Source organism: Mangifera indica, unplaced genomic scaffold, assembly GCF_011075055.1.
Source record: "Mangifera indica cultivar Alphonso unplaced genomic scaffold, CATAS_Mindica_2.1 Un_0047, whole genome shotgun sequence".
NCBI classification, from domain to species: Eukaryota; Viridiplantae; Streptophyta; class Magnoliopsida; order Sapindales; family Anacardiaceae; genus Mangifera; species Mangifera indica.
In genome coordinates, this window is record NW_025401139.1 from 94,976 (window position 1) to 118,441 (window position 23,466).

The 23,466-nt window shown below is 35.2% G+C and overlaps 1 protein-coding gene across 3 annotated transcripts; it reads right to left on the reverse strand.

The window, feature by feature from the left end:
- Positions 1 to 1,141: 1,141 nt before the first annotated feature.
- On the reverse strand, positions 1,142 to 21,881 carry LOC123206731. 3 transcript variants are annotated; one of them, XM_044623948.1, is made up of 3 exons: positions 21,526 to 21,881; positions 7,293 to 7,364; positions 1,142 to 3,531 (listed from the first exon to the last, which is right to left on the reverse strand). In XM_044623948.1, the coding sequence occupies exons 1-3, from the start codon at positions 21,533 to 21,535 to the stop codon at positions 1,415 to 1,417; spliced, it is 2,199 nt and encodes a 732-aa protein (XP_044479883.1). In that variant the 5' UTR covers positions 21,536 to 21,881; the 3' UTR covers positions 1,142 to 1,414. The 3 variants fall into 3 exon arrangements, with proteins under 3 accessions (XP_044479883.1, XP_044479882.1, XP_044479884.1); XM_044623947.1 differs by having other exon boundaries at positions 1,142 to 3,564; XM_044623949.1 differs by lacking the exon at positions 7,293 to 7,364 and having other exon boundaries at positions 1,142 to 3,564.
- Between the last annotated feature and the right edge of the window lie 1,585 nt (positions 21,882 to 23,466).

Consider the following 23,466-nt stretch of genomic DNA (forward strand, 5'->3'; position numbering starts at 1 on the left):
TTGTTATCTCGTAGCCATGATAATTTCTTTTAGTTTATTTACACAATCAAATCAATTACGATAAATATTATCTTTAAAATGTCTCAAAGTATAGGTATCTATTTATCTACAATGAAACATTATTGTATCCTATAGTCGTGTGATCATCATCTAAGTGTCATAATGAAAAATAATTACGACCTTCAATCCTTATTGTTCATATCCATCATTAATATTGTTTATACAAATATTTAGTCTCTTAATGAAACTTGGTTGATCTCATAATTTTATATTGGAACTTGTTCTTTCAAACATACATTCAAAATGTATCTCGCATAGCACTATTATCATTAAATAGTATGGTGAACTTTAAAACATCGTTTGTCTTGTGCAAGTTATTACATCCATGAAATTACATCAACATATTATTCAAAATTATGTTATCTAGTTTGTTGTGAAATTGTCTTTGTCACACTCGCAACAAAGGAGAAAGAGGAAAATTTAGATGTTGAAAGTAATGGCTCAAAGAGGAATATCATATGCAGTTCTGTTGAGATATTTTTGCAACTCTTATTGCTTACGTATATGTCAATCAAATGTGTCGGTAATTCATAGCAAGCATACTGTGAATTGGGGGCATGTAGATACTTACTTCAAGATGAAGTAAATAAGTTTCATTAGGGAATTTCCAAATGAACTTTCACATATTGCTAAATAACATTTGACTTACATTACATTGATATTACTACATATTTAAACCACAAACTTAAGTTATGAATTTGAACTATAAAATTAGGCTAAAAATTTAAATCATTAACTTAAACTATAAACTCGAGGTTATGAACTTCAATTACAAACTTGAGTTATAAACTTGAACTATAAATTTATATAAGAACCTCAAATGTTTTTCCTACACTAAACTCGAATATTTCTTCAGATTAATTTGACTAATTCAACATAAACTCAAAACACCTCTAAAACCATTCAAATCAAGCTCAAACCAGTCCATATGTTTGGGCTTGGTTCAGTTCTAATCCATCCCTATTAAAAAAGCTTTAATAATTTTTCATTATTGTTAAAATAATTTGCTTTAGTAATACTTTCCCTTTTTATCTTGAAAGAAAATCATCTAATATGTTTTTTTTTGCACAATGAAAAACAAGGGCGAAAATCCAATTAATCATAAATAATGAATAACAATTACACTTAAGTTACATTTACATTAAATCCAATCCAAAAAATGCCTACATAATTTCTTCATCTTGTTATGAAGCCCCAACTTGATAAAAGATTCACATAGTTGAGGTTGATAAGTTGTGTTAAGATCATAGTGTCCCCAAAGCCCATTGAACCAAAACCATGCCAATTTCACTCAAAAACTCTTACAAAACCAAACCCCATCAAAACTCAGCTCTTCTTAATCATGAAACTAATTTTAAGTACCACCTACTGAGGCTCCTGAAGACTCAGCAACATCCTCTAGTCTTAAAGTTATAGCTACTTCTTCAATCATTTTACCTCTATCTGCTGCACCATCCACAGCTCTATTTAGTCTTTTTAACCAAATATCATAGTCGACTGGATATGGAGTTCCACACAGGCTATCCACATAATCGGCAAATGCCTTTAAGAGGGCTGAAACCTTGCCTAGATGTTGCTGAATTGACCTGCTTGCCCAACTTCTCTCCCTCCATTGCAATGCAGATTCAATTGAGTCTTGTTGCTCCATAGTTCCTCCACAAACAAAAAATAAGAAGTAAATGAGGCTCTCAGCGTCGGATGATGGACAAAGCTTCCCATGCTGAAGTGCATGAGATGATGAGAACTGTAAATTTATTGCTGGGCTGTCCCTGTCTTCAATTACTGCACGTCCCCATGACACTGGGATGTATAGAAATAAGTTTCTCATGCCCTGTGAGTCAACAACACGTATTATGTTTTCAGGACAAATATCACCATGCTGAACATTGGCTGATGCTGCACTTCTTAGAGCAACTAGGCAGTCTCGGCAGCAGCGTATTGCATCTTCTGAGGACAATAGGCCATTATGAGCAACAACTAGCGAAAGTGGCTCCCCAACTGGAGACGTCACAAGTATTGGGGTTCCACACCATGGATGATCACAGCGTCCCCCTGGGTTCTGTTTTTCACAGGGACCAGAATGCAAAATTCGACCAGAAGAAATGAGTTCCGGCAAATATTTACTTGAGATTCCCTGTTGCTTCAAGATGTTTAATACCTTGGTTTGCCTCTGTACTTGGTACCACAGACTCATATCCTCCCAAGATGGCTCCAGCCTGGATGGATGAGCACCCACATACAAGGTCATCAGCTGTGGGGGATTTTCTAGAGCAACAGCACTGTAGAGGAAATGGTTCCCTCTTTTCAAAGAATCCTGTATTTGAAAACCTCTTTGCCCCTGTTGTTGATCCTCCAGTACCAATATTTCACCCTGCTTGAGCCTTAAGCATGATGCTTGCTTTCTGAATGTTGGAGTATCACACTGATCAACCTCAACAATCTCTGCTCGTTGATGGCTTGTATACTGGAAAGGTACCAATGCATTTTCATTCTCCGATAGACGGCACTCTAGCCTACGTTTCTGAAGGCGAAGGCTATGATCTGAAGCCAACGAGGCTATAGACTTTCTTGGTGGTCCAACCCACTGGACGATGGAATAGAAGATTGCCAGAATTATCTGCAGGGTTCCAAGATCCCCCCAACTTGCATTTCCCAACTTGTTCCATATCTGGTCAACTGCAGAAATACTGATTTCAGCATTGCATTTGATCCACTCAACCACAGATAGATAGGGGTTAGTTGAGTTGAATTCAAGTTTTCCAATATCGCCACGAAGTTTTATCACTCCACCAAATTTAGAATCAAGAACCAAGACAAAAACAGAATCATTGTCAATGTTACAGAGCTTGCTCAAACTTCTAGCAAGAAGTACATGAATACCATAAAATAGAGCTTCACAAATGCTGCTAGGAGACAACTTCAACTCATTTTCTGATAATATATCTGATCTAAACAAGGTAAACTGTACCACTTGATCCCAATGGACTTTCAAATCATTCCCAGCTTTAGCTATCAAAGCTAATCCACAAAGCTCATCAAGCTTTCCCCGAGATATTGCCTTCTCTACAGAATAAAACCTGGATCCAGGATGGCGGGGACAAGATAAAAAGAATGGCAATGGGCCACTTTTACGCCAAAATGTACGCCACAGGGCGTTTAGAATAGCATGGAGGAAGTCCTCTAGTGCAAGAAACTCATCTTCTTCCGAATAATCAGAAGCATATGCTGAGCATGGCATACGACACAGCTGCTGAAATAGAACACCTTCTAATGCTAAATCAAGATTGCGCAATTCATCCATGAGAAATGGAGACTGGAAAGCCTGTTCCCCAGTAGCTTCATCTGAAAGAGATTTTTCAATAATCCAATCTTCAAGATTTTGTGTGAATAGTTCTCGGTCAACAAGTTTCTTCCTAAAATCCTTCAATCCCTTGTACACTCTTCTAGAAACAGGATTGAAATTGCTTGAAGCTGAAACACCAGATATACTGTGAGCAGATATAACTGCATACAGTAGCACCCAATACATTCAGCACTAACAGTTATTATACATATTTATTCAAAATAAAGAAAAGCATAATACAGAAAAAAAGATGATTACAGACAAGAAACATCTCAGATGATAAAATAGTTCAAGGAATTATCAGAAAAGATTTATTAGGTATTATAAGTTAGATTGTAACGTCGTAAAGAAAGCTAAAATTAAGTTACAGGATAAAACTACATAGGAACTCACTTCTTACAAAACATGAACTAGTGTGGACTAGATCGGATATATTTACCTCAAAATAATTTTCATTGTGAATTTTATAAGGTCTATTTAGAAAGCATTGTACTCTATCAAATTAAACGACTTCCCATTAAATCACAAACTATAATTGTCTAATTATTTCTTTGTGCCGTTTCCAACTTGAACAACATGAGACTTATTAGTAAATAAGCACTGAAATCAAGAAATATGGGCTAAATCCAATCTGCTAAGATATATTAATGTAATTCTTTACATTTTATCTGTAATAGCAAGTCACTTTTCTAAGGTGGAATGTAAAATTTTGTACCCAGGTCTTGAGATGAATCCTCTTCCTAAGATTTAGGTTCAGTGTGAGCTAAAGCAGTGGAAATTATTAGGCTAAAAACTGTTTGTGGGCAGTGGCTAAATATTGTTCAAAGTAATGAAACTAAAGTTGAAAAGAAAAAATAAAAACTAAAATTGTACTGCCTCATGGGCTATATTTTACAGCAGGCATAATTTTGGAACCAATAATGAAAGGGTGCTGGAAAGGACGGTGAAAACTATATACCAGGGCTGGCATTGTAGTCAAGCAGCAACTTTTAGGACAGCACAAAGTTTAGGAGTTTCAGTCCTCGGATGCATTCTTGGCCCTGCTATTCACTATGTATGGGCTTTCAAGGGTTATCCCAATGTTACTGAACAAACTGTTGGCTATTAAATGAAGGAATTAAATTTTTAAATCTAAGGTTTGAAAGCAGACACTACATTTGAAGGAAGCATGAAAGAAATCAAGTAACTATGCATATTTAATTTTATGTTACAATGCCTTAGTTTGGGTTTTCAATACCACTCTTTCCAGTGGCAGTTTCCCTTGAAGAGAATGTAGATCATTCCAACACGAGAAGTACGTAAGTGCTTCGACCAGATGGTTTATTACAACCCCATTCTATTCCCACTCAAGTTTGGGAGGATGTTGCTATAGATTTTATTGGTGGATTACCTAAATCCAACGGTTATGACACCATCATGGGCGTTGTGGATTGATTTACAAAATATAGTCATTTCTTTCCTTTTGGAGTCCGTATACAATACAATAGGTAACTAAAGTTTTGTTTGAGAAATAGTCCATTTACAAGGGTACCCCCGTACCATTGTTTCCGATAATGACAGAGTATTCCCGAGCACCTTCTAGTTTGAGTTATTTTACCTAGCAAGTACATCCCTTAAATTTAGTTTTGCGTATCACCCTTAATCTGACAAGCAAATTGAAATAGTGAATAGGAATCTTGAGAAGTATTTGCAATGTTTCTCTGGCTTGAAACCAAAACAATGGGTGAAATGGCTTCGTGGGTTGAATTTTGATACAACGTCACCTACCATGGGGCCATAGGGATGACACTTTTCAAATCTTTGTATGCCCAGGATCCTCCAACCATATTGTGTTTAAGAGATATGGAATTGGTGGTGGGACATCAATATCCAATTCCAATATCGAAACATAGTATTAGATGAGCTAAATGAAAACTTTGTAAAGGATCAAAATTGCATGAAAAAGTATGTTGACATGTCTCACAGGGAAGTCCAGTTTCAATTAGGCAACTGGGGTTTTTTCAAATTACAACCCTATCAACTTCTCTCACTCATTAGGTTGGCCACTCGACCTAATGAGAAACTTAGCCCATGGTATTACGGGACATATGCGGTCATGGAAAAAATTGAAGTTGTCACCTAGAAGCTAGCCCTTCCTACCTATGCTCCCATTCACCCTATATTTCATGTTTTGTTACATAAGGTGGCCATTGGTCCCCGTGTGGATAGTCAACCTCTTTCTCCTTGTCTTACCGATGATGTCAAATTGCAAGTCCAGCGAAAGGAAGTTTTAGACATGCAAAGGACCTTTTTAGACTCTTTAGAAGCCCTAATAAAATAAGAAGGTCTACCCTTATCAAAGAGCTCCTAAGAGAATTTCGATTTTATTGTTATCAAATTTCCTACTTTTCATTTTGAGGACAAGGTGAAGTTTTTTTTTTTTTTGGGGGGTTTTTTGGGGGAGGGTATTGTTAGACCATCTATTACCAAAGTCTATAACAAAAGATAGGAAGTCACTACAACTTAAGATAAACTCAATTTAGATTGAAATTTGAATCCAGTACAGATAACTCAATAGAAAGAAGATTTGAATGAAAATTCCAGCCTATAAAAAGGCAGTAGGAGAGGAGATTAGGGCAATGAAAGACACTGGGAATTGGGAGGGAAATTAGGGGACTTCAGCCTTGTGGATTCTATAACTTTCATCAGAATAAGTGTAAGTTGTAATTAGTTTCCAGAATAAGGCAGTGAGTTAGGACTGTTATGTTAAGATCTTTCCAATCAATAAAGGCATTTCATTCCATAATGTAAGTGTGTGTGTTCTGTGCTAATAAACCAGCAGGCTGTCATTGTCAAATGAATATTTGATTGCAGGGCAGCTGAGCAAGCTGGGAAGAGAAGGCAAGTGGGAAAAGAAAATTATATCCAGTGGCTCAGGTATGCATCATCTTACTCCAAAGAAAATGTGTACTAATTACGTCTTAATTTTTCTACACCCAATTCTGATGCAGAATCAAGAAGCTTAGCCTTTAATATATAAAAAAATATTTTTAGAAGTCCCACTTGATTTGTATCCAAAAACAATTCTGAAAAACTAAAATCCAATTCAAACATTTCAGTTGTACCATAATATAAATAATATTTGAGAGTTTATTTGATATGATATTCAAAATTTTTTTTCAGTTTACAAGCTATTGAAAACCAACAAGACTTCAATTTATTTGTAGCCACTAAAAAATTGGTTGTGATGTCCTTTAGATTTTGGAAGTGACTTTTAATGAATAAAACTGATTCTCGGTCATCTCTTTCTTTTTATTTCCTCCTCCCTCAAAATTTATTGTTGGCAAGTATACGAAAATCCCACTCTTTAGGGTATTTGAGAAACAAACTTCCACTTTTTAGTTTTGTCACTATTTTGTTGTTTACTAGTTTGATATAAATTAGTTAGTTTGTTTATTGGTTTAGCTCTTAGGGGATTGTTTTCCTATTTTATTCTCAAGCAATATACTGTACCTATTGTAAATGGAATAATTCAATTCAGAGGAATTAGTTTCAGTACACTATGATTTCATTTATGAACTTTTCTCCTTAGTTATCTCTTTTACTCCAAAATCTGTTTAATCTATCATTCCTCCTAGTTTCTCCCCTTTTTTCTCAGCTTTAATTTCTGATCTTCATTATTTCTTTCCTGATGTATAGCATAGATCAAAATCTAAGTTATATTTCCTAAATTAAAGGCATGATTACTGACCTTCATTTCAAACAAGGTATGAGTTATTAACATAGGAACAATCACATGAGATCAAAATGACGTATAGCATACATATAAAAGAGGTAATGCGAGATCGGTTAACCCCAACACCACAAGGATTAAAATAAAATATTAAAGAAGATAAGCCTCATTACCGACCAGAATTAGACTTTCTGAAACTTCCGTCCAAACTATGGCCTGTTGATGAGTCAAAATCACTTTGCAGAAAACCTGAGCCAGGCCAAGAGAAAACTCAGTCAGAAAAAAAAAATGCATTTCTATGCAACAAGATGGAAGGGAACTGAGAAATAACAGTTAATCTGGAACACTACTTTTGACTAAGAAATTGCGTGTTATTTTCATGAAACATTTGAACGTAAGACCTACCAACCCTGGGGAAACACTAATAACAAGCACCACCATTCTAACATTATCATGGTTTGTACAAACTTTTTGTACGCTAAAATAAAAGATGAAGAGGATGTTGTGCTGAGGTCCCTAAGCGATAATTTGGCAGATAAACAAGTTATTAAGCAATTATAAACAAATGGTGACTTTGAAAGAGGCCATATTGAAGAAAGCATAATAGGTGACTCGTCTAGCTCCATGCATACATACTGTGGAGATCCAGATGAATATCCAGACTGGTTTACTATCATTTGCAGCTGTCATTCGTCAACTATAATTAGTTTCTAGTTTTCTAGTCAGAGGGATTCAGTTCTGTTTTATTGAATCACCTTAATTTGGTTTTAATTCAGTATTGTTTCCTGATTCTATGGAGATTTTCTCTTCATAAAATTTGGGAATTATCTCCTCCTTTATGTTTGTAGATTTCAAAATGTTTTGTATATATATGTGTGGAGCTTATACATTTCTGAATCAATGAGACCAAGTCTATTTTTTCTTCACAAATCAATGAGAATGCCTACTTTTTTCTTATAGATCGTATCAATACAATTTTGATCGTTCCATTCCAACTCAAACCGAATGGCACCTTCATCATCATCATCATCTAATGTCACATCCCCCATAGCTCTCTGATTCCAAACAACAATAGAGGATTGGAGAACTCAACAACTCTTATCACCAGCCACAAGCTGAATGGTCAAAATTACTTTCAGTGGTCCCACTTAGTCATCATGTACATGTGTGGTAAAGGCAAGGATGACTAACTCAGTGGGGCAGCTTCCCAACCAACAAAGGAAGACCCAAAATTCAAAGGGTAGAAGGCCGAGAATAACATGGTTATGTCTTTGCTACTCAATTCAATGAACAACAATAATCAAGCAGATTTCATAATCTACAAATCAATGCAGAAGATTTAGGAGACTACAAGGGAAACTTACTTTGATAAGGAAGACTCCACAAAGGCATTTGAAATAGAAGGAAGTTTCCATGATTTTCACCAAGTAGATTTATCCACTACTCAATACTTTAGCCACCTAACTTGCTATTGACAACAATTGAATATGTATGAGACTACTAGTTATGGAAAAAAATAAAGTCACCCGTCATGTGATCGAAGGCACCAGAGTCCACAATCCAAGGATTCTTTCCTTGAGTCACATTGAGGGCACTTAGAAAATTACCTTTTTGTGTTAAAGAACCACTAGGAAAAAGAGTCAAGGATGAATTTCTCGCAAGTTAGGTGTTCCTTGGGAAAAGGTCACTTTTGAAGTTGAGGATTCTATGTTAAAGGCCATTCCCTAAGATGTTTGAAAACTTTCAAAGATATAAGGGTGTATCTAATATTATTTTGGAATTACTGAGATGAATTTGATAGTTCTTAAAACTATAGGGATATTTTTTTATTTCTAATAGGTTCCAGACAGAATTTTAGTTAGCCAATTCAGAAGATGCAAGGGATTGAAGCAACCACTTAGTTATATAATCATTCTCAATGTAATGAAACAATGCAAGTGATTGTAAACAAGAGTAATTCAATCAATGAATGAATATACTTCTATTATGACTACAGCTCCCATGAATACAGGAATTACCAGCAACTAAGATATTGGTTCTCTCAATACAATGATCTCAATCTCACTTTACAAAATACAGTATATCCCCCCTCTCCTTATTCCCCTTCCTAATATATTTCCCGCCATTACAAATTACTCATCTAACTGACTAACTACTCCTCCAGTTGGCTCAACTACTGTTTAACTGCTTAACTGAATCTTCTGCTAATTTGTTTTCCTTATACTTGGCTGATGTGTCCTTCTCTAGCTTGTTTGCTACTACCGTGGTTGTTCCTCTCCTGCCTTCTTGCGTAAACCTGCAATGGTCTAACATTTCTCCCCCCCAAAAGATGCATTTTGTCCTCAAGGTGGAAAGACGAAAACAAAGAAGCAATCAAATCATAATCTTCCCAAGTGGACTCAAATTCAAGGAGCCTTGTCCAACTGATCAGAACCTGACAGCTTCCATCAGCCAATTCTCGAAACTGTTGAACTGTTTCTAGTTTTAATTGCAACTCCATGTCAACATTAAGGCAAGAAGGTAAAGGCTGGACAACATGGGAATTGCTAATGGCTTTTTTAAGCAAGGAAATATGAAACACAGGATGGATTTGTGTACCAAGAGAAAGCTCTAATTCATATGCCATTAGACCAATTTGCTGCAGAACTTTGTAAGGTCCATAAAACCTGGGTGCCAACTTCTCGTTTGGGTGTTTTGCAAGAGACCAAAATCGATACGGTTGTAGACGCAAATAAACCAAATCCCCAACTTGAAAATGTAGGTCTCTCCACTTCAGATCTGCTCTCATTTTCATAGTATGTTAAGCGCACTGCAAGTTAAGCTTTAGCTCATCTAATATTTGATTGCGATGCTATAATATTTGTGCCACAGACTCATTAACAATTGGATCATCTAGAAAACGTAAAAGAGGTGGAGGATCATGTCCATAAAGGGCTTCAAAGTGAGTTATCCCCGCCGAACTATGACAAGTTGTATTAAGCCAAAATTCAGCCTAAGGAAGCCATCGTATCCATTGTCGAGGTTGAGAACCTACAAAACAACAAAGGTAAGTTTCAAGACAATGATTCACGACCTTTGTTTGACCGTCCGATTGTGGATGATATGCAGTGCTAAAGTGCAAATTCGTTCCAGTCACCTTAAACATTTCAATCCAAAAAGAACTCATAAAAATTTTGTCCCTATCAAAAACTATTGTAGATGGATACCCATGTAACCGCACTACTTCGCGAGCAAAAAGAGCAGCAACATCCCTTGCTGAATATGGATGTTTCAGAGCTAAGAAGTGAACAGATTTAGTAAATCTATCTACTACTACCAGAACTGTACTATAACCATTAGATGGGGGTAATCCTTCCACAAAATCAATAGAAATATCTGACCATACTTGAGTGGGAATCGGCAAGGGCTGAAGCAAGCCTGCGAGGGATTGAGCCTAATATTTATTAGCTTGACAGATAAAGTACTATGCAACATAATCTTTGACAGATTTTTGTAAACCTTCCTAATAAAATACAGCCTCAATTCGCTTGAAGGTACAGAAAAACCCATAATGCCCTCCAAATGGTGAAGAATGAAATTTGGATAGGAAAAGCAGAATAAGGGTGGAGCGTTGTTTAATACAATAAAATTTCATGTCGTAGTTGAAAGCCATCATGTGCTTGAGAGTCAAGGAGTAATTCAATAATAATCTACTGTAATTTGGAGTCACGGTGAAAGTCTTCTGGGAGTTGCTCCAAGTAAGAAGGGTGAGCTACTGAAATAGAAGAAAACTGAGCTGAGGTAGAAGAAGAAGAAGGTTGTCAAGACAGAGCATCTGTTGCTTTGTTTTCATAGCCAAGTCGGTAGATGATCTCGAAATCAAATCCCATAAGTTTTAGAACCCATTTCTGCTGCTTCGCAGTTAATAGACGTTGATCCATCAAAAAGTGCAGGCTACACTGATCAGTTCTAATCTAAAAATGCCTACCAATTAAATAGTGTCACCACTGCTGGATAGCCAATACAATAGCCATCAATTCATGCTTATATGTCAACTTCAACTGGGCTTTATCCGATAACTTCTTACTGTAATAAGCTATTGGCCTATTGCCTTGCATCAATACAACTCCAAGACCAGCTCCCGAAGCATCCGTCTCTACAATGAAGGTCTTGGAAAAATGAAGTAGAGCTAGCACCGGAGCTAAAACCATTGTTTGCTTGAGTTTATCAAAGGCTACAAAAGTTTCATCACTCCATAAGAATAAATCTTTTTTAAGTAATTGTGCGAGAGGTGCAGCGACTTTGTTGTAGTTTTTGACAAATCATCGATAATAACTCGTAAGACCAAGAAATCCCTGTAGTTCTTTGATATCAACGACTGGCTCACGCATCTCCATCCACTAAAACCAACCCAAAGTAGCGTCTTTCCCACTCCGACACACGATTAACTCGAAAATACCTTTCTACCTTATATAACCAGCCTACGGGATCATCTTCGTATAAGATTGACATGTCCAGTTTCCTAGTATCGTTTCAATTCCCCATATTACAATAGGGGTCATCCCTCTTGGTCTCGGCCTCTTGGCCCTCTAGTGGAGTTGCTACTCTCCTATTTACCCCTGTCGTTGAAACTTCTTGTTCTGTCATTTTATCTTTCATCAGTTGCTCCATAAACGTTTTTAGCAAATCCATTGTGTCCTTCACTTTGGCTATATTTTTCTCTATTTTTTCCATTGTGGAATCCATTCTCGTCCCAACCATAACCTTGCTCTGATACCACTTTGATAGGTTCCAGACAAAATTTTAATTAGCCAATTCAGAAGATGCAAAGGATCCAAGCAACCACTCAGTTATACAATCATTCTCAATGTAATGAAACAATGCAAGTGATTGTAAACAACAGTAATTCAATCAATGAATGAATATACTTCTATTATGACTACAGCTCCCATGAATACAGGAATTACCAACAACTAAGATACTAGTTCTCTCAATACAATGATCTCAGTTTCACTCTACAAAATACAGTATATCCCCCCTCTCCTTATTCCCTTTCCTAATATATTTCCTGCCATTACAAATTACTCATTTAACTGACTAACTACTCTTCCAGTTGGCTCAACTACTCTCTAATTGCTCAACTGAATCTTCTATTGATTTGTTTTCCTTATACTCGGCTGACGTGTCCTTCTCTAGCTTGTTTGTTGTTGTCATGGCTGCTCCTCTCTTTTGCCTTCTTGCGTAAACCTACAATGGCCTAACAATTTCTTGTAATTTCGGGGGTCTACGAATACTTCTAAAGATTTCAAACTACAAGGGATTTTTAAAGGTCAATTTATAATTTCAACCAATACCCCTTGAGTTATTGACAACTTTTGAAGGATTTTGGCAATGACGAAGGAAGATCTACAATTTTTGATAGCTCCAAAAGAATTCCAATAACTTCTGAGTAGATTTCAACGAATTCTAAGTAGATTTCAATAGGGTTTGAAGGATTTTAGTATCTTCTAAGTGGATTTCAACATCATCTAAGGTTTTTTGGCATCGATGAGGTGAGATCTATACTTTCTGGTAGAATTAGGACAAATTTTGAGTCTATCAATAGAGTTTGAGAGCCCTATAAAGTTTCAACGAGATTTGACAACCTCCTGACAAAATTTTGATGACTTTCAATAGGTTTTTTGAGATTCTAATAATGATCTGGTAGATCTGAAGTGAATCAGCAACTTCTAGCGATAATCTTGAGATTCTGATGACCATTAGGACTGTTTCGGCCATTGTTCTTATTGAGCTATATTTTTGTTATATTAGAAAGGATATTAAATCGTATTAGAATAGAATATGTATTTTAGGGATTTAATTTAATTTGTTTCCTTTTTACAATTTCATCGTAATTGTATATATAGTAATATTTTGTTCTTTATCAATACAAGAAAAAAAATTTTAATTCCTTTACTCTGTTTTATTTACATGGTATCAGAGTCTAGATTAGGCATTTAAATTTTTTTTAAGCAGTCTCAACTGATTTTCCTTCGGATCCGAATCTTTTTTTCGACTGTTTCTCCAATCAATGGGCCTCTGTCATTTTCCAATGATTGTGCTTATACCAGTGTGACTAGGAGTATCTCGCTGTCAAATCCATCAAAGGTGCTTCGTTGTTTACGGCCCCATGTGCCTCCACACGCCACTCGTTCTCTTAGTATCTTCTGTCGTCGATCTCCTGTTCCAATGACTATGCGATGACACCGCCTCTCTCGTTGGACTCAAACGACGGAATCTGCTGCACGCATCGACCCTTTCTCTCTTTGGGTCGTGATCTCCGATCTACTATTCCGGCTCACGTGGGACTACACCGTCATCATCAATCGACTCAGAAGAAGTCGGAGATCATTCTTGTTGAAGGCTCACCTCTACTGGTTGCTAAATGCACCGCTGGTGACGTCACCAAAAACCTCTTTCACTGTTCACATTGCCAGACAAGTCCAACAGTTGTTTCTCACTGTCCAGAAGACCTCTGACTTGTTTTGTTAGCTTCTAGTTGCTCTGAGTCGTCACTTTTCTCTAGAAACTTCTTCCGTTCTCTGATCTGTGGTTCGACATGTCCATTAAGTGCTCCAAATCAAGTTCTATCTTTCCCTTTAATTCTCTTCCAGTAATTACTATGGTAAAATTAATAGGGAGCAATAATTATACCTCATGGGCTATATCTGTTGAATTATAGTGCATGGGCTATATCCGTTGAAGATCATCTCACTAAGAAGGCTGAGAATATTACATCTAATAAAACTACTTGGACTAGGACTGATGCATTGTTATGTAGCATGTTATTGAATACTAATGATCCTCAACTCCATTCTATTTTTAAAGCTTATAGGACATGTAATGACATGTGGACTCAAGCTAAACTTTTATACACTAATGATATTCAACAGTTATACTCTATTGTATCAACCTTGGTTACTTTAAAACAACAACATAAGCATGTCTGACTTTCTAGGTCGGATGACATCCTTGAAGACTGAATTTAATTTATTATTACTTGTTGGTAAAACTCCAACAAAAGACTTAGCCCAGCAAGACAAATTTTTTATGATTCTCACATTGACTGCCATTAGTCTTAACCTTATGTTCTAGATCAAATTCTTGCTAATGTTGTGGTCCCAACTCTTGATGAAGTCTTTGCACGTTTACTCCATGTGGCTTCCCCAGGTGTTATGATTGGATCTTCCAGTACCTCTAATTTTGACTTATCTACCCTTGTCTCCCAGAATCAAAGTCTGGCGATCATGGTAAACGAAGAAATCAACCAAAGTGCAGTTATTGTAACAGGTGGGGTCACACCAGGGACAAATGTTATAAGCTCCATAGTCGTCCATCTCACACTATCAATATTGTTTAGACTAGTACATTTGATTTTCCTAGTGATACCTCTGGAGTACAACCTCCACCGTCTTTGACACTCACAGATGCTGATCTTGAAAACTATCTCCAGTATCAAACAGCAAAACAGTCTTCATCTTCTGTTGCTTCGGTTGCTCATTTGGGTAATTCAACTGTGTGTCTTACTCACTCTTCCGCTTCCGAGCCATGGGTCTTTAATTCCGGTGCCTCTGATCACATCTCTAATAACCCTTGTCTATTTTCTCAATTTACTAATTCTACTTCAATGCCTATATAACATTAGCCAATGGATCTATCATTAATGCAAAGGCAGTAGGTTATGCTTCTCCCACTCTTGCCTTTGGGGTCTGTTTTTTATCTCTCTAACTGTCCATTTAATCTTATTTTCGTTAGCAAACTTATTCGTTCTCTAAATTGCACAATTACCTTTACTAATGACTCTGTTCTCATACAGGACTGCAGCATAGGTCAGATCATTGGCACAGGACATGAGTCACAAGGCCTTTACCGACCGAGTCCACCTGATTCTGTAGCATGTGCATTCACGGAGTCTCCCACCCTTCTTCACGATCATTTGGGCTACCCTAGTTCATCAAAACTACAAAAGATGGTACCTGGTTTGTCACATTTATCGTCTTTTACTTGTGAGTCCTGTCAGCTTGGAAAATATATTCGTATATTATTTCCAAAGTGTGTCAATAACTGGGCTACATCGCCTTTTGAGTTAGCCTATTCAGATGTAAGGGGTCCGAGTCAAGTCGTGTCTGTTTTAGGTTTTCGATATTTTGTTACATTTATTGATGATTACTCGTATTGTATTTGGTTATTTTTAATGAAAAATATATCTAAATTATTTTCTATTTTTGAATCTTTTTGTGCTAAAGTTGAAACACAATTCTTCACTACTATTCGTAAATTGCGTAGTGATAATGCAAATGAATACTTTTCTACTCCATTTACTAAATTTATGGCATCCAAGGGGATTTTACAACAGTCCTCTTATGTTCATACTCCGCAAAAAAATGAGATTGTCAAACTTAAAAATCGGTATCTTATTGAAACTACCCATACCCTACTGATACATAGTCATGCGTCATTCCGTTTTTGGGCAGATGTTGTTCTTATTATTTGCTTCTTAATTAATCGAATGTCTTCTTTAGTTTTGCAGAATCAGGTACCTCATTTTGTTTTATATCCTGGTTAGTCATTGTTTCCTTGTCAACCTCCTGTCTTTGGCTGTACGTGTTTTGTTCATTATTTATCTCCTAGACAAGACAAATTGTTTGTTCGTTCCATTAAATGTGTCTTCCTTGGATACTTGTGTCTTTAGAAAAATTATCAGTGTTATTCTTCTAACACATGTCGCTATTACCCTTCTGCAGATGTTACGTTTTTTTAGTCTTCTCCTTACTTTTCATCTTCTTCTCAACTAGATAACTTTCCTATCATAGAAGTTCTTGTTCCCTTATTAGATTCACACTTTGAACCTAATCGTTGTCCTGTCTCCTCAGAACAGACACCTTTTTCTACTAATGCAAACCTTACTCTAATTAGTTCTTCTGCAAGTGATGGTCTTGTTTCTCCTTCAGATGATTTAGTCCCTCCGGACCCAGTGTCCCCATTTTTTGCTCCAGAATCCTCTATTACTACGGTCTTATCTCCTTATGATCAATTTCGCATTGCCATTCGCAAAGGTATGCGCTTAACTCATAATCCTCATCCCATCTATAATTTTCTTAGTTATCATCGTTTATCTTTACCATACTATGTTTTTGTATCCACTTTGTTCTCTGTATCTATCCTTGCTACTGTTCGTGAGGCACTATCTGATCCCAAATGGCGACAAGCAATGGTGGATGAGATGACTGTTCTACATGCTAATCATACTTGGGACCTAGTTCCATTGCCTCCTAGTCACTCAACGGTTGGTTGCAGGTGGATCTATGCTATTAAAGTTGGTCCTAATGGTCAGGTTGATAGACTGAAAGAGCGGTTGGTCGCTAAAGGATACATTCAGACATATGGCATTGATTATTATGAAACTTTCTCTCTTATCCCCAAAATGTCATCTGTTCGACTATTTTTATCTATGGCTACCATTCGACAATGGCCTTTGCATTAGTTGGATATCAAGACTACCTTTCTTCATAGAGAACTGCAAGAAGAGATTTATATGGAGCACCCTCCTGGCTCCATCGTTCTCTATATGGCCTGAAACAATTCCGTTGCGATTGGTTTGGTCGCTTTAGTACTGTTATTCAATAATTCAACAAGATACGAAGTGAATCTGACCATTCAGTGTTTATAGACATACTTCACAGAGATAATGTATTTATCTAATGGTCTACATTGATGACATTGTTATTATAGGAAGTGATCAGGAGAGTATTGAACAATTAAAGAAGCATCTGTTTAGTTACTTTCAAACCAAAGATTTGGGTTTGCTCAGATAATTTCTTGGTATAAAAGTTGCTTAGTCTAAATCTGGAATTGTCATCTCTCAAAGGAAATATGCATTGGATATTTTAAAGGAAACAAGAATGTCAGATTGTAAACCTATAGACTCTCCCATGGACCATAATACTAAGCTCTTACTTGGACAAGGGGAGCCACTTGTAGATCCTGGAAGATATCGAAGACTGGTTGGTAAACCCAATTATCTAACCATCACACGCCCAGATATTTCTTTTTCTGTTAGTATTGTGAGTCAATTTCTTCAGTCTCCATGTGACAGTCATTGGGATGCAGTTGTTCAGATTTTAAGGTACATTAAGAAGGCACCTGGAAAAGGGTTGCTATACGAGAATAAAGGATATACTCAGATCGTTAGATATTCAGATGTTGATTAGGCAGGTTCTCCATCAGACAGACATTCCACTTCTAGGTATTCTATATTGGTTGGAGGAAATCTAGTATCGTGAAAAAGTAAACAGTGAGATGTTGTTAGGTCTAGTGCAGAAGCAGAGTATCGTGTTATGGCCTTAGTCACTTGTGAGTTTATCTGGTTAAAGCAATTGATTTGAGAATTAAAGTTTGCAGAAATATCACAGATGTCATTACTTTGTGATAATAAAGCTACTCTGCACATTTCTCGAACCCAGTGTTTCATGAAAGAACAAAAAATATAGAAATCGATTGTCATTTTATTCGAGAAAAGATTCTGTCAGGTTGTATCTCCACAAGTCATGTTAGTTCAAATGATCAGCTAGCTAACATACTTACTAAATCTCTTCGAGGTCCTCGCATTAGTTCCATTTGTAACAAGCTTGGTGTATATGATTTATATACTCCAGCTTGAGGGAGAGTGTTGAGCTATATTTTTGTTATATTGGGAAGGATATCAAGCTGTATTAGGATAGAATATGTATTTTAGGGATTTGATTTAATTTGTTTCCTTTTTACAATTTCATCGTATCTGTATATATTGTAATATTTTGTTCTCTATCAATACAAAAAAACAACATTTGAATTCCTTTACTCTATTTTATTTTCAGTTCCAACTACTATTTTGACAAGGAAATGGAATAATTTTCCTAGAAATTCTACTCTTATACCATTAAGTTTTTATATTACTCTAAAAATTTTTACTATGATTAAAATTGTACAAGATACATGGGTTATATAGCTATTTACAACGCTATATCCAAATGAAAGGAAACTAATCTTTGCTTTTATGAAGAGAAACACACACAATAAAATGGAACAATACACTTGATTAATTAGGATATAGTTGAATCCTAATCTCTATTTCCCACACCTTTCATTGAATGGAAATTTCTTCCAATACATCATTAAGATTATTATTTGTTTTAGTTGATTATGTTAGGGTAGGTTCACTAGAGTCAATTGTATTTGACATTTGTACTTGTAATTTTATATTAATTATTAATAAAACATTTATTATTACACAATTCATATGTCTGCTAATTATATGACCGCAAGAATAATATGTCCTTAGAATTATAGAATTGTGATAAGAGGATCAGACAACTGATTATAGGAACCCTATATACACATTAAGAAGTCATTTTAGAAACATCTATAATCCTTACATTACTATAAACAAGGGCACTTGTAATGATGATGAAATTATCATAGTATTGAACGACTTCACCGAAAGTTGGTGACAATTCTTATGTGTTGAAATTGTTTGTAGACAGCTCAATGCAACATATAGGTGCACATTATAGACATGTTCACATGACTAACCCGACTAGAGGATATCTATATAAATGATTACTTCAATGTCTATGGAATAAATCCTCTTAACACTATGAGTGCATGTGATCCTTTGGCTTGAGATTGTCACATCGTCTCATGTAAGGATTGGTATGGTTTGATGTTATCCAATATGCCACTGTAACTGGGGTAACCATAAAAGTAGTGATTGGTCATATCTTGAGATATATGAAGGCTATAGTTGATCAATAAAGGATTCGTTATTCCTCAAACGTAAGACAATTTATTTCACATGAGAATACTGAATAACCTCTATGACCGCTTGAATTTGTGCCCACAGTGGGATTAGGTCATAGTTTAATCTATGTTGGTCATTGATGTGTGTTAGTTCATACCAAGAAGCTATTGAGATAGAAAAACTTCTACGTCTCAGTCTCGAGAGATATTGATTGATAAAATGATTGAATTACACATAACTATGATGTTATAAAGGCGTAAGAGATGTCTACTGACACTTTGTTGACCCGATGACTATGATGCTTTACTAGAAGCCAATCTTGTTTTATGTCCATATTTAATCTGAATCCGAACACTACCGACTCAATAAAGAGCTTATAGGTCACATGAATATGAAGAGCTTATAGGTCACACGCATATTTGAATTCAGAGGTAAGGATTTTTTAAAGATAATCTTGGTGTTTAGGGACAAAGGTCAAACCGCAAGTGAACTAGCCTTGTCCAACAAGAAAGAAAAACCAGTTTGACCTTTCTTTGACCATGCACAATCATGCATGGTCTTTGCCAACCATGTGTCGTGGTGAAAGGTGGAGCCAACCATTCCATTTTAAAGAGCCAATTGTTCTAGGCGTCCGAACTCCATATAAGGATACGTGCATTCGTGGAAAAAAAATCAATTTTGTTTTGAAAAAACCCTAGCCACCTTTCAACCTAAATCCACAGACCTTCAATCACAGAGTCTTAGCAGCCTCTTGTGATTGAAATAGCCTCTTTCCTTGTTCGTACTCTGCTTGGATACGAAGGTGCTGCCTCCCAAGAGTTGGACAACGTTATTCTCTAGCCACAAAAAAACGACGAAGTCGTCAAATGTAGGTATAATTTTGTAAACACCTTATGTGTGTATTCGCATGTTCATGAAATATATGTGTAAAACCAACATTCTGGCTAGGGTTTTTAGGATTGATTGATTTTATAAAGTTTAAATTCCACTACGCAACCGATTACCAATGCCTCGAAAACCCAACAGATTACACTAGAAGGCTTCTTCTAGATGAGAAAAGAAATAGAGTGCAATTATTATAATCTTTGGAAACAAAGCATTAAACAAAAGAGGGCAAATTTAAAGTTTGTTCAACACATTACACTATCAATGTTCAGGTTTAAGAAGATTTTTATCATTGGAATATTGGATATCCCAATCTATAGTCCTACTAGGTGCAAAACCACTAGAACAAGATTGATCAAACTGTAGGGTAGACATAGAAATGATTCAGGAATTAAATAATGCAACTAGGTCAAATTCACGAGTAAAAAAAAAAGGAATGTTTACATGTTTTAACAAACATAGGCAGGTAAGGTAAGTAATCTATCACTAAAATAAATTAATATTTAAAGCAAGACCCAAATAGAAACAAAATAGAATTCTCTCCCTAATTGATGTGAGCATACACCAAAACATAGAAAGATGCATGACCTTAATCGATTTTAGTTCATTTTTTCGTCCATGTAAAAAGTTAACACCAAATTTTGTGTCATAAGGAGCATGAGGATACATATTATTTCAATGATTCTCAATAAAACAAAGATTAAGATCAGTACTGGCCATAAAGATATGGTAATCTAACGAGCAAGAACTTTTCATTGTTGCAAAGAGATGCTTGAGGCTTGTTTTGAATGGGAATAAGGACCAAATTCCTTTGCGATGGAGAATTGGAGAATTACAAGCAAATATAGTCCAATCAATGTTTGTAAGATAGAATTCAAATTTATTTCAATTCAATTGAAATTTGCATTTACAAGGTGGATCCTAAGTGAATTATTCAACAATTATTTGTTGGTTTTACGGCATCAAGGAATAAAAGATCATCCTCTTTCTTAACCAACATCGAAAAGGATTGAACAAGAGGTACTTAACACACCACGTATTTTGAGAGTATTAATAAGGATCACTGAGACCATTGGTTCAAACAGAGAAATTAACAACAGGGAACCTTAGATTGAATATAGATTCCAACCCAGTTTAGTTCTTTAAAACCACAGAACCAATTAAAAACAAACAATGTCATTAATGATAATTATACCATTGCCTAATACCAAGTATACATGTGACGCTGGACATTCTACCTACACAATTTGCAACTGAAAATCACACTGCTATGGCTTGTCCTGTTAATGCCAGATATGATAATGGACAATGCACATTGAACTAGCTCAACCACTTATCATACAAAAACTAAAACTAACAACCAAAACTCCAGCTACCATTAAATTAAAGAAGCAAAGGAGTGCATGCATAAATGATACATATATACATCCATACATTATAATCTGAAAATGAGCAACATGTAGATGCATAAATGCTACATACATCCATACATTATAATCTGAAAATAAGCAACATTTACAGAAGTGAAATTTTCAAATATAGGGATTAATAATAAAAGATTTAGCATATATCAACAAAAAAAAAAAAATACTTGAACACATGTTCTAAATTCTAAAAAGTGAAAAAAAAATAATAACCGATTGAAGGAGGAAAATATAACAAGAGAAAATATTATTTATTTATGGGGTTTACAAATGAAAAAGTTTAGAACTTTAAATAAAAACTGACCTAATTTCATGGCGAAAACGGAGCAACCTTAATGTTGAGGAATGCGGAAAGTGGGAAAGTTGGGAGCGACGAATAGAAGGGATGAAATCATATACATTACTCAACCCAGATGTTGGAATGTGGTATTGAGCATTATAGAGAAACTACAAAAGCGGCAGAAGAATGAGGGATCTTGAAGTTGAAGAAATATTATATCTGAGAAAGATAATGGGAGGCAAGTGAGATACATTATCATGGTGGAAGAAAGGAAAAAAAAACAACAATAATAGCAAGCTATTATTATTAATATGAATGATTGTGAGGATTTTTTAAGAAGAAAAAAGGAAATGAAAATGGAAGAGTGAGAGTGAAGGGAAGATAGGAGAAGAGAAAGTTTGAAACAAGTAAATTAAAGAAAGACAAAGCAAAATCGAGAGTTAAAAGCTGAATCAAAGCTACAAGACAGGGCCATGTTTTTGTAGTTGGGTCCCACCCACATTGCTGTTTTCTGTTTCTTTATAGGCCAAAAGACTTCATCCCACCAAAGTTAGCATGATTCTTATTTCCACCGGTCAAATTTTAAAATTTCAAATACTTATTTATTAATTATTAAATTTAATAAAATTTATTAATTCTAAAATAATAATTATTATTTAACCTTTAATATTAATAAAATTAAATTTTATCTTATTTTCTCATTTTAGTTTTAAAAACTAATAATTTTTGTACACCTTAAATTTTAAAAAATTGTATTTTTACCTTCAAGATTTTTTTTCATTTTTATATTTTTCGGCAACCTTCTCCACCTCTGACCGTCATCTTTAGCCTGGTCCTATACTCTCTCTCTATCCCAGTGTTGTCTAGTTGGCAGTATGACGCTTTCTCTTCGAATCAACACGAAGAGATGAAGAAGGTCAAAAGACATGGTCAACAAAGAGACGAAATCATTTGGCCTTCTTCATCATTGGCCAATTTATGATGAAGAGATGATTTCTTGGTCGTCAGTCAATCTGTAATTGAAGAGCCATCTTCAACCTTGATTAATTAGCCGACAAAAAATATGACTCTTCTTCATCAACCAATTTTTTATGAAGAAGATGACTTTGTTGATGTTGATGAAGAGAGAGAGAGTCAATGAATTTAGTTGAAGACAATGATTATTGCTGGAGAATGAAAGAAAAAAACCTTAAAAATAGGAGATAAGTTACTTTTTAAAACTGAAAAAGTTGAGATTGTGGTGAAATTATCAATTTTCAAAACCTAAGGGGAATGGGATAAAAATATATTTTTTAATATTACCAGCAAAATGATAGTTTTACTTTTATAACTAATAAAAAATTTTAACAGAAGTTAGATAATAGGTAAAAGTTTGGTAATAAACTAAACATTGGCAAGGAATAAGTCCTTTGGCCATCCTCTTCATTTACTATCCATATAAGTCCCTGACATATTGACATACTAAAAATTCCCCCAAGGTTTTTAAAAAAGTATAAGTACTTTCATTTTTTATAAATTTTTAATTTTATACAATAATAAATTTATAAATATCATAAATATTTTTATCATGTACTTTAACATTTAAAATTTAATGACAAAAAAATCTATTAGTTATAATTATAATATGTTTGAAAAGCTAAAATACTTCTCCCACATTTACGAAAGAATAAAACTACATAAAAAAATTTTACTAACTTATTCATACAAAATAATATGACAATATATGATTGAGTGATAATAGTTTTCTTTTTACCCACTTAAAAATTATCTAATCATATATTATCACGTTAATTTATATAGATAAATTAATAAGATTTTTGTTTATACATTTACCAAAATTATAACGTTCACTTCTTCAAGTAACCATTTGGTTATCATAAATAAACCATTAAGACTGCAAAATGATTTGAGTCATTTGCTAGTTACTTGCAACTTTGTTTGTGTCAAGTCGATCTCAATTAGATT